The sequence below is a fragment of the Tachysurus fulvidraco genome, chromosome 8 (genome assembly GCF_022655615.1).
Source record: "Tachysurus fulvidraco isolate hzauxx_2018 chromosome 8, HZAU_PFXX_2.0, whole genome shotgun sequence".
NCBI classification, from domain to species: domain Eukaryota; kingdom Metazoa; phylum Chordata; class Actinopteri; order Siluriformes; family Bagridae; genus Tachysurus; species Tachysurus fulvidraco.
This window is the reverse complement of record NC_062525.1, coordinates 9,677,666-9,690,275: the sequence shown is the minus strand read 5'-3', so window position 1 is coordinate 9,690,275 and position 12,610 is coordinate 9,677,666. Positions and strand designations below refer to the sequence as shown.

Here is a 12,610-nt window from a genome sequence, read left to right as displayed (position 1 = left end):
TATATATATATATATATATATATATATATATATATATATATATATATATATATATATATATTTATTAAATGTTAACAAGTATTATATTATCTGTAAGTATATTCCCAGTAAATACTTTTGAAATGTTATTTATTTAATTGTTTGTTTGTTTGTTTGTTTTTATTACATGTTAACAAGTATTATATTATCTGTAAGTATATTCCCAGTAAATACTTTCGAAATGTTATTTATTTATTTATTTATTTATTTATTTATTTGTATATTTTTATTACGTGTTAACAAGTATTATATTATCTGTAAGTATATTCCCATTAAATACTTTTAAAATTTTATTTATTTATCTATCTATCTATCTATCTATCTATCTATCTATCTATCTATCTATCTATCTATCTATTTATTTATTTATTTTATTATTACGTCAACAAGTATTATATTATCTGTAAGTATATTCCCATTAAATACTTTTTAAATGTTATTCATTTATTTAATTTTTATTTATTACATGTTAACAAGTATTATATTATCTGTAAGTATATTCCCATTACATAATAAATAAATGTTATTTATTAAATAATAAAATGTTATTTATTTATTCGTGTATGTTATAAAAAATAACACCAGACACCAGTTGGAAACACATATAGAACAGGACCAACCAAAACCAAAATTGCACAACCGTTAATGCCTAGGAGCAATTTAGTTAAGCCACACACCTTGCTGATTTTACTTATTTATTTATTTGGGCGTTTGGACGAAACAGAAGAAAAGCCCACTCAAAAAGAGTACTCAAGACTCTGTATAAACAGTAACCAAGTTCAGGATCAAATCTGGGACACTGGAGATGTGACGTGGTAGTGGTACAGTACTTACAGCACCATATTTTCTTTACAGCCCTATTTTTGTTGAATATTTAAATTTTCCACTGCATTATTATTATTATTATTATTATTATTATTATTATTATTATTATTATTATTATTATTAATGCCTCTGTATTACTGTAAAGAAATTATACACACACACACACACACACACACACACACACACTTCGGATCACAACAACAACCCTGGTGCTGTGAGGCAAGTCTTTCTATAGGAGTTATAATCAATGCATTAATGCCAATTACATCTTTTATATTTTGAACCAAAATACATATTTCCATCCTTCAATGGACAATAAAGTGAATCGTTATCACAATCCATGATATCCATCTTACCTGAAAAGTTTACAGGCCCTTACAGGAACAGCATAAAAGCATAAAGCTTTGAGTATCGGTGGATCAGACTGAGGATCTTTTGGGCTGAAATTGAGTTGAATCCAAAAACCTCCAGCACATTAAACAATGCCACATATTAAGTAAAATCTGCAAGCCTGCATAAAGTCATCAGCATATTTTATATGAGGATACAGTACATTTTACATTAGTGTCTGTGTTTTTAAAATAAATAATTGTGGTCCAAGTCAGAAATGATCGGCTTGTGAAATAAAAAACCTTTACAGAGTTGTTTGATTGTCCTGATAAACTCAAGACCTTTTAAAGATGATCTCAGATGGCTTTATTAAACTTTCGGCACTATGATAAGATTGTTTTGCATGTACTGTACAACAAACCAAGATACAGGAAATGTATTAGTGAGACTTTATTACTACAGAAAATAAGAGAATATAGTCTTTAGATGCAGTAGTGTATATTACATTGACAGAATATTTATACTGTGCCCGGGAGGTTTCAAGAATGCCTTTAAACATTTACTTTTTCAATTTATGTTCAAACTTACAGCTAGTAGTCCAACACCTTAACCACTAAGCTAGTTAAGCCAGTTTCAAACCCAGATGTACGTGTGCATGGAAGAAAAAACTTGTAAATGGTATCCACCTGTGCATCTACTTTCTCTAGTGCTCATATTGCACAGGGTCACAGGTAACCTGAAGTCTATCCCAGGGGACACAAGGTGGGGAAACCATGGATGGGGGGCCAAATAATTTCAGGGCACAATCACACATACAATTTAGAGATGCCACAGCAGAGTACTAAACCCCTGAAGCACAGGGAGAACATTCAATCTCTAAAGCTAATCATTAAGACATCATGCCCCTCTTCATATAGTATGGAATATTTGTAAATTCTCACTCAGTAGGATTTTGTGCACTTTCCTATAATAATAATAACAAACAATAAATCCATATAATTAATTTAATACAACTGAAATATATTTTAGTCCTATTACATAATTCAAATTAACTTTAGCATTAAATCTACATATTAAAACGGATCTTTACAAAGATCAATATCCTGGCACAAATTTTACATAGTTTTCTTCTTATGATAAAACGTGCCTAATGACACAAATAAATCAAGAGGGCAATTTTGTTTATTCATCTTCTGTAAGTGCTTTATCCTGGTCAGGGTCACACTGCATCCAGTTCTCTGATATATGATTCACCCACTAGATGGCAAAATTTCCTTGATTTATTTTTCTCTACAATGCAGAATCGTTGGAGCGAACATGAACAAAACCTTCTAAGACAACCAAAAATTTCCTAACATAAAAATCCACCAGGAATATTCTGGTACAAATTCTGTTTGAAGGAAGCAACAAACACAAATAGGCAGAATACAGTCGTTTATTAGGAAAAACAATGAAATGCAAAAGGACATAACTCTAAAACAAGTTTATGCTATAGGTAAATCTTAGAGTATTATTACACATGGAAGGGAAATACACAAGAAATGCATTTCTTACAAGCATCAAGCTTTATGCCAATGTAGTTTTTGCATTCTCAATACGTGCAACTATGTCATTAACAAAGGAGTTGTTGTGGACGACCACCTCAGCCTTTAGTTTGCGTAGCTCCGCTTTGATAGCCTCATCAGTCATATCCTGGACAGGCAGAGCCTTCACCTTTCCCAAGAAATCCTCAATAATCTTCTCACCATCCTATTTGGTGAATCAACAGGAGGAAATAAACAGAAATGTGTCTGAGGTTTTGCAGAGCATCCAATAAATTACAGCGCATGTATGAAAAATAAAGGCAATATGTGCACACTCCGATTGTCTCACTTTTTTCTCCAAGCAACGCTTTTTAGCTTCAGGTCCAGCATCCTGATCTTCTCTAGACACATCCTGAAACTCCTCAAGCTCCAAAGCCTTTTCCCGAGCATAAGAAATGACATGCTTGGGGAAGTTAGCCAGCTCAGCCACGTGAATCCCAAAGCTCTGGTCACACACACCTGATATCGGCACATCCGAGTATTAAACACACAAGACACACAGGGCAAAGACAAAAGGGGGGGGGGGGGGATTTGGGGGAGAGAAAGAAGTGAAAATTTGTTGCCACTATACATTAGGGTTGTATAATTTGTAATTTCCTACAAGACAAAAGATTAAAATAACACAAAAACTACACAATTAGAAAGCCAGCAACAAAACGACAAAATCCTCTATATTTTGCTGTACTATATTATATAACTTATCTGTAAGCCATTATTGAAGAATATGTCTTTTACAATACTATTTTAAAACCCTATTATAAAAAATTGTATTACTAGACATACTATTATACTCTAAAATCGTAATAAAATATTTACATTTGGCATCTACACATTTTAATACCTGAAAAAGCCTTGCTTTTTGTTGCTGCTGCAGATAAAAACAAACACTATAAAAGAAATCTCTAGCCTTGAGCTGAGATCATAATGTGACAAGCTCCCCGGCAGACAATTGAGTGTTACTGTGACCAAAGACAGCAAGCAACAAAGATCTAGTTCAGAATTTTGTCATTAAAATCTCACAGTGGTGTCTCAAAGTTAGTCTATAAAAAAGGGTGGCATCGAAGGACAGCGTAGGATGCCATAAAACTCGCAGCAGTGTCACAAATATGGTAGTGAAAATGAATGTAAAATGGTAGCTGGTAGTGAAAAACTGTAAACGCAATATGCTAATGGACCATCATTAGAGAATCTTAATCAAATAATCTGACCGAGCAATCATACAGTTTGGTTTAGAATTCAAATATCTTGGCATCATCTTGCACACAGTGATAGGTATTATGAAAAAAGGGCCACTGTAATCACATTATCAATTAAAGCCAGTTTTAACGTGTAGTGTTGAATTTCATATTAAATATGACGGATACATGCAAACCACGTTCACCTTTCGCCCTCATACAATCAAAAGCGACTGACCGGGTTTCACCCTGTAGAGCATGGTGAGAGTGTTGTCTGTGGTCAGTGCAGTGACATGGAGGTTGTTCACAGTAGACACTTGTTGTGCTAAAGCGGTCAGCTCATGGAAGTGTGTGGCAAACAGGCAGAAAGATTTCAGGCGTGTGGCAATGTACTCAGAGATGGCCCAAGCCAAGCCAAAGCCATCATATGTGGAAGTCCCTCTCCCCAGTTCATCAATTATGATCAGAGAGTCCTCAGTGGCAGAACTGATGTTTAAAAGATGAAAAAACATGAAGATTTAACATACATTTACCCACAAGAACACATCAATGCTTAATGTCAATATTCATCGACTTGTCTATAAAGTGGTTTCTGAAATTGTTCTAATGGGATAAATGTAACACATTGTTCTGTAAGTGGTTAATAATAAAAATGTTGCTTAAAGATCAGAATTACTGACCGTAAAATAGACGCTGTCTCAAGCATCTCAGCCATAAATGTGGACACTCCTTTAATCTGGCTGTCCCCTGCACCAACACGGGCCAGCAGGCTGTCGACCACACTCACCTCCGCTTCATCACATGGCACAAAGCAGCCAACCTGCGCCATCAGCACAATCACACCCACCTGACGAATGTAGGTGGATTTCCCACCCATGTTTGGACCTACAGGGAAGTGTTGAAATGCACAGTGGGTGTTAAACGTTTTTTATGACGTTTTGTGAGTGTGTGTGATAAACTATAAACTATAGTGTATGTATGAGGTCCCCCATTACACAGTATATATACTGTAGCATCAGGCTGCAATTTCCAAAAATTTCTGTGTTTCCCTACACACCCCTGAACTAAAGGTGCCAGCACTGCTCAGAAAAATAGAAAATAAAGCAAACACTATGCACTTCTCAGCAGATGAAACAGCTACATTTCCTCATCTATGTGTCTACTTAATAAAATCACTTTTTTTAGCCAATCAAAACGACAATCCTGTCTTCTTGGTTTCTTTTAGCTTACTTGACCGAGGCCTTTGAATGCACAGGTTAAAGATCTGTCATATAACGTTTATGTAAAAGAGAAAGCAACTCCTACCAGAGGTAAAAGTATGTATTTTATATCCTGCATCCTTGTCCATTTCACAAAACTGGCTTTTCTGCTGGTCACAATTTATTTGCGTTTAATTCGACCTCTGCTTTAACTGAAAAAGCACAAAAGAACCCTACAAAAACAGGCTGGGAATGAAATTATACCATGTATGCAAACTGTAATTACATTTCCAGCATATAGCAGATGCCCTTATCCAGAGCGACTTACATTTCATCTAAGTTTTTTTTTTTACAACTGAGCAATTGAGGGTTAAGGGCCTTGCTCAGGGGCCCAGCAGTGGCACCCTGGTGGACCTTTGATTCAAACTCACAACCTTCCAATTGGTAAGACAACAGCCTAACCACTAGGCTACCACATATTTACACTGGAATAAAGGAATGCAATATAACAGAAGTCCATTAATGAGACTTTAATCTAAACATCTTTGTGCCTTATAAAGCCTGTACAAGCTTTTGATATGTTTGTAAGATTTATCTAATGTCAGCTGGTGTAAATTAAGCCTCCCTTTAATGGCCTGCTTCCCCATCCTACTCTTCAGCTCCAAAGAACCATGAAATTGATTTTTTCCAAGAACAGTGAGACAACATCGTACCTGTAATGATGTGAAACATCTCCTTTCCTTTAGTGAAGGTCACATCATTGGGAATAAAGGCCACGTCGTCCTGGGCTTCCACACAAGGATGACGTGCACCCTTCAGGATTAACCTGCCGCTCCCTTTCTCCAGTATCGTCGGCCTCACATAGGGCACAGGGGCAGCATGGGACACAACTGCAAAGCTCACCACTGCATCCAACTGTGCAATCACATCATTCAAGGTCTGCAGTGGGTCCACATAGCCTGTAGATCAAGCACAACATTGATACATGACCCTATCAGTGGTCATTCAGACTAACAAAAGGCTTTAAAAGACAGACATGCTCTTTACCAGCAGCGATGCTGATGATCTCTTTAACAATGGCATTCTGAGCCTCCTCATACTCTTCCCTGTTTTTGGTGTACTCCTCATTCAAAGAGCTCAGCTTACTGAAAAGCAGTTAAAACATCACCTTTCTGTTATCGCACACTGAAACCAGTTCATCCCATCACACTGAACTAGTCTAACCTGTTGGTGAAACGCACGCCGTTCTTTTGCACATCCAAGGTTGTGAATTTCTTATTGTTGCGCAGGGTTTTCTCCTCTTTGCAGGTCACACGGAAGTAGTATCCTATCTGTGCATTGGATTCCAGCTTTATTGTTTTGCCTGCATCCAAACCTACAGCACAGAAGAAGGAATGAAGCGAAGCAAAAAAAAAAAAAAAAAAAAAAAAAAAGAACTTTCTGAATCATTTGGGGATGGTAGGTGGTAGCCTTGTGATTTTAGGCATTGGTCTACGGATCGAAAGGTTGTGAGCTCAAATCCCAGGTCCACCAAGCTTCCAATGTTGCCCGTATGAAAAGTTGTATAAAAATGAGGTAAAAAATGTAAGTCGCCCTGGATAAGAGCACCTGCCAAATACCATAAATGCATCTAAATGTAGCTCTTAATAATAAAAAATAAAGCAGACTGAACTGGACTTAAACAAAATTACATTTATAAAATCGACAGAACGGTTTACATTTTTAACAAAAATGTGTTATAAACTTGCAGTTTTCTGTAAAATCAAATAACTTAAAATGTTTAGATCATCTAGTGTAGTCTTTATCTAAAAGAGACAACGATAAATCATGGTAGATTCCTTCGTACTAAGCTCTCGGGCTGCACTGTTTAAAGCTGCCTGCATGCTTTTCTCCAGCTTGTCCATGTCCTCCCTCAGTTCACTCAGTGTGGGGTCAAAGGAGGGTTTTACCAGAAATTCATGGTGCTCAATCTATAAATAGACACAAATAGCATTAACAGAATAATCATGAAGGAAAAAAATGACCTTGTACTGTACAGCAGAGATAAAGGAGAAATCCGGCTGACCTGGTTCATGTCCAGCGTCGTTTCGATCATCTCCTGAAACTTGGAGAAATCAGAGACGAGGTCATTGAAGGGTGTAATGAACGCTGCGTTCAACAGGACTTGATGTTTGCCTGTCAGTGGTCAGTAGGAATGGAAGGAGATATTAAACTCCAATACACACTTTAAACAGAGATTACAGAGTTGTTAAAATCTGCTACTAGTCGCATTTATTTATTCTAAATCTATAGAAAATCTAAACTGAAGAAAACTATACCAAATATTGTCAACAAAGCAATGTTGTGAGTCATCTTTTTGTGAACAGAACACTAGATATAATTTCACCAGGGTCGCACCAGAATGTCTCTCTAGGGCCAGCACCAGGCCTGGCAGCTGACCCACAGCCTGGTAGACACGATAACAGTCCTGCAGATTGGCGTTCTGACGCTGAAATTTTTTAGCTAAGCGATTCATGTCGGGCAACCGACGCAGCAGGTCCTCGTGGCAGCTCTGTCTCAGCTCGGAGTCCTCCACAAAACACTCCACAAGGTCTAGCCTGAGGAAAAGAGTTTACCAATGTACATCAAAACAGCACAGTATGGTGTATAGGTATAGTTTATTATAGTTTTCTGTAATTAGTAGTACACTGCGTACAGGAAGTCATGAATTAAGCTTCTCAACTTGTACAGGTTTGTTGCTGTATCAATTCATACCATTTTCTCTCTAACAGGGTTCACGCTTGAGAGTATTTTTAGACCCTGACTTATATAACACGTCAGTAAGGCCCTTTGAATAAGGACATCTGCCAAATACCATAAATTTAAATACATATTGCTTATTTCTGCTAGACAAAGAAGGTTTGGGAATATATATATATATAAAAAAGTGCTGAAATAATTTCCATATCTGGGACAAATGTTTTAATCCCAGTGTAATAGAAATTCTCACTGGGATCCTTGCTAAAAAAAAAACAACAGGATGTCTTCACACCATGTTAAATGTTTGTGTGTACCTTATATTTTTTTAATTAATTAAACATAACCAACTGTACTGATGTTAGGCTAAAGTTTGACCAAGTTTGACGCTCATCCCAAGCAGCCAGCAGCCTACTGATAAACATCCCACCCCTCCTGTGACCCAGTCTATCTATGTGTATTCAAACACAGTGAGCAACGGAATTTCAAAATAAAAAGTACGTTAACGCGCGATAAACTAATTGTCGGCGTTAATTAATTAATGCGTTAACGCGATAAAAACGTGTTAACTTGCCCAGCCCTAATATATGCATATATATGTTCATATTTCACCCCTTACTCAATAAGAATGATGTTTCAGAATCAGAAATGTAATCAGAAATGCAAGACCATTTATAAACACAAGGCAGAAGTAATTACCACCACGAAACTGGTGTACAAATCTCCACACAGTCAGGTATTTCAGAATGTTTGATTATACTTCATCTTTGCACTGAAACTCATGCCATGGCATACTCGAACTCATGCACGTCTTATTCTGATTCAGTAACACTGACGCTCCACTCTGTAGAGGAACTAATAAACCTGTCCACTCCAAATTTTGATTTTCGTCCATGTTTATTTATCTGTAAATGAAGGAGGGATCACAATAGTCTCACCTTTCCTCAATCTTGTTTTTGTCCATTAGAGGTTGTTTAAGCCACTGACTGACCAGTCGTTGGCCCTGAGGTGTGCGGCACTTGTTCAAAAGTCCTGCCAGGGAGTGTGTACCTGTGGGATCATCAGAGGAAGCCTAGGAGGGAAAAAAGTAATCAGTCAAAGGTATTGACCATATTCACATGCTGGTCATACAGCTTGTGATGTCTCATTCAGGGTGGATTGGTGGATTTAATAATTACATTATTTTTGTAAAATTCTATTCATTTACTCTACTCTTTCTCCTTCATGAATAGAATTTTACAAAAATAATGCTAAAGACAAAAACCTTGCACACTTTCACAGAACTGTTGTTGGGTTTATATTGGAAATTCCATTTCCTCTTTGATTTAAGAGGAAAATGTCAAAAAAGTCACAAAAACAAAATATGTTTCAAAAGACACTAATGATAATATTTCTGAAATGCAGATTACACAGAGGTACCATAAAGGAAACGTGATAATTTAGAATACAACAATTAGCCCTACTTACACAGGAAAACATACATTTGCATAATAAATGTAAAAGCTCAGATATTATATTCAACTACAGGAAGTATCTCACTTGGAAGAGGTTAAGCGCTTTCACAGCAGCGTTGTCGAGCCGCATGTACTGGCTGAGGTCAAATGTGGTCATTTTGTAGGAACTGAAGTTGGCCTCGTCAGAAAGGAGCTCCAGATACTTGATGACCGCAGCCAAAGAAGACATAGCAATCTATCCGGGAAAAAAAAATCAATTATGAATCAATTATTTTAGCATTATGTATGGTTTGGCAGTGCTGAAATGTCAGAACCTAAAAATAACTAACTAAAAAACCCTGTGCATTTCTGCATCCAACAGGAAAAATATTGATTTCTGTACTATTTAAAATAATCTACTAATAACCTGTCAACTGAGAAGGAATAAGTAACTTTAAACAGAAAATGTTTACTGATCCGTATCATTTTGCAGAGCTAAATCTAAACTATTCTGTTCTACTAATCCAAGTGAGAACCTCACATCGTGTGCTGTATAAACAGTGCTTATTCCCGAGAAATTAAAATGTCTACAAATCACCTGTTTCTCCATCTCTGGGAGTGCAGCACTAGATACTGTCTCTCCCTTCTGAGCCTTCAGTAAACGGTTCAGATCCTGAACTATGTCTTTGGTTGTAAACTCTGCCTTCTTCCTGTCTGAGAAAAGAATACCTCCACGCTGCACCACCTGAAGAAAAAAACAAAAAGCACCACATCACTTTTTGGTTCTCATTCAATGTCACACACAAAATCAAATCATTACATCAAAATTCCCACTGTAGATACCTCTCTTAGTTTACCCAGATCTCCTGCTGTATCTCCAGCAGGAAGCACACACTCTTTGGGTCCAATCTGCACAAGGAGAGCTTCCAGATTGGAAAACTGGTCGTTATCTGGAAACTCGCACACCCCAAGCTTTCGGAGTATGCTGTCAACATACCCAACACCCACGACACGCTGTCCATCACTTCCTGTTCCAATGCGGATCCCGACCACTCCAGCAGCCCCCTCCCCTAAACCTCCTCCGCTACCAAACAGAACCTCCTCAAACTGGGTCAGGTTTCCTGGAGAGGCCTAAAACACACATTCCTTTACACTGAGATGAAACACTAAAAAACATGCATAAAAATAAGCTAAAATACACAGAAGCATATACTACTATGGACCCAATATTTTTATTATATTTTAGTGAACATAAAATATCCCTTAATGTATCTATATACATTTAAAATGTAGAAAACTCATTCTATTACTCATTACAGCGTGTAAAAAAAGCGTGTAAAAAAAGTAACAGTGTGTAGAAGAGAATGAGATGATCACAAGTGTTCATAAAACAATGAATTAAAAGATTAGCTTGTTTTTTGGGTAATCATAAGCAAAGCCATATTTGAGCTTCCTGTTTGTTTGTTTTTTTAACCTTAATATTATTTCCCACCGATTTTTCACAATCTTTGCACTCATTCTGATATGTCCATATCTGAAGTACTGGATAAATTGCTAGAAATAGAGAAAATGTATAGTGATCACAGATACAATTTTTTGTATGTGTACGTGTATATATTCATACACTGACTGAGCCTAACTATAAGGTTATATGGTAAAATGGAACATATGCCTGTAGAAAACTGTATTGTAGGTGGTTAGGTGTTAACTTCAAGCCCAGTCATGAAGATAAAAGCTGGACTAGGTGTCTAGGCAAATTTCAGAGTCACTTTACCTTGTAGGCTATTTGCCAGTCATGATCTTTGCTGCTCTTGCTTCCCGTCTTATTCCTGTACACTTCCACACGGTACTGCCTGACCAACAGCAAGTCTCTCACAAACGCCTCAAAGTTCATCTTACTGAGCACCACACTCTCCAGCCTCCTGCTGCCTGGATTTCACATAAACAGCCATTTCAGTGTGGAAAAAAAACACATTGAACTTTATCCAGCAAAGTTTTTTGGCAAAACCATAAAACAATATCAGCTTGTGTCTAAAATTACAGTCATATAATTAAAACTGCACATATGTGTGGAACTATATTTTACTGGCAGTGTGACGTTAAGGTAATCTTTCCATTAGATTTTGGAGCATGGCTGCAGGGATTTGTGCTCATTTAGCCATAAGAGAATAAGTGAGCAAATATGGGGTGGTGTCCTTTCATCTTTAGGTGTTCAGTCAACAAGCTTTCACAGCTCTCACTTTGTGCACATGGGCGTTGAGATGCTGGAACAAATTTGGGCTCCTTAATTCCACTCAAGGGAAATTGTAATGCGACTTTGTGTGTATTGTGTGCTTTTCGATCAACAGTCTGGTGAGGTTGAACATACGGGTTTGATGACTAAGTGTTCACATACTATTGGCCCTATAGTGAGTGTACATCCTGCTAAGTAATATGAGAGCTAAATGAGCGAATCACGCACATAAACATCTCCATAACGAGCTTTAGAGGAACCCGATAATATAATTGTGTTTACTGGAACACTTTCGGTTGGTGACTTAAGCAAAGTAAACGATAAGACTTACATTTCTCTACCCAGATCAGATCAGCCTAGCCTAGCCTAGCCATACCCACCTGCACCGAGCATTTTAATAACTCCATTGGTCTTAAAGACTTCTTTTGCCGCAAAGCTCGCATCTTTTCCATGCACGGTGTAGTAATCGCTGCGGTCAAATATTCTAACCGTAGTGTCCGGTTTTTCCGGCATGGAAAAATAAAAGTTTAGGAAGCCGCTTTCGGACACACTGTCCATGCACAAGTTCTGTTTTGGTTGAACGGCCATGCTGGAATCTCCCGCCACCGACAGCACCAGCTCCGGAAACACGTCATCACAGGCAGGTCGAGGTTCCTGTAGAAACCCACAACATGACCGTTTGTCTTCGTTTTAACGGTTTTCTTTGTCTTTAATTACTCTGAGTGGGGAAAAGGGGTTATATAAGTGGTAATTATATACGGAACTTTATTCTTGAGTAATGAGAGACAGTGAAAACTGAGAGATTAATACATCCTAATTAAGCAACTGTATATTTTGGCCCTGGCGTTTTTAATGTTTTTATCACAAGCAAATCCAAATAACCTGAAATATTAGTTATTAACGGGCTCTATGTTTTTTATACAAAATTCACTGGAAACAGAATATATATATATATATATATATATATATATATATATATATATATATATATATATATATATATATATAGTGTGTGTGTTTATATATATATATATATATATATATATATATATATATA

General features: G+C 36.9%; 1 protein-coding gene across 1 annotated transcript; it reads right to left on the bottom strand.

The window, feature by feature from the left end:
• Nucleotides 1-2,611: 2,611 nt before the first annotated feature.
• On the bottom strand, nt 2,612-12,235 carry msh2 (mutS homolog 2 (E. coli)). Its single transcript, XM_027177752.2, has 16 exons — nt 11,934-12,235; nt 11,095-11,249; nt 10,164-10,451; nt 9,919-10,065; nt 9,427-9,576; nt 8,826-8,959; nt 7,549-7,748; nt 7,217-7,326; nt 6,998-7,121; nt 6,376-6,526; nt 6,199-6,296; nt 5,865-6,110; nt 4,633-4,837; nt 4,191-4,438; nt 3,067-3,236; nt 2,612-2,943 (listed from the first exon to the last, which is right to left on the bottom strand). Exons 1-16 carry the CDS (start codon nt 12,139-12,141, stop codon nt 2,761-2,763), a joined length of 2,817 nt encoding a protein of 938 aa, XP_027033553.2. The 5' UTR covers nt 12,142-12,235; the 3' UTR covers nt 2,612-2,760.
• Between the last annotated feature and the right edge of the window lie 375 nt (nt 12,236-12,610).

Excerpts from the sequence above, each read along its gene's own strand:
- msh2 (XM_027177752.2), bottom strand. The coding sequence starts at position 12,141 with ATGGCCGTTCAACCAAAACAGAACTTGTGCATGGACAGTGTGTCCGAA. Across the intron at positions 10,066-10,163 it reads ATCTGGGTAAACTAAGAGAG|GTGGTGCAGCGTGGAGGTAT; the intron begins GTATCTACAGTG and ends TTTTTTCTTCAG. Across the intron at positions 8,960-9,426 it reads AAGCGCTTAACCTCTTCCAA|GCTTCCTCTGATGATCCCAC; the intron begins GTGAGATACTTC and ends TTTCCCTCCTAG.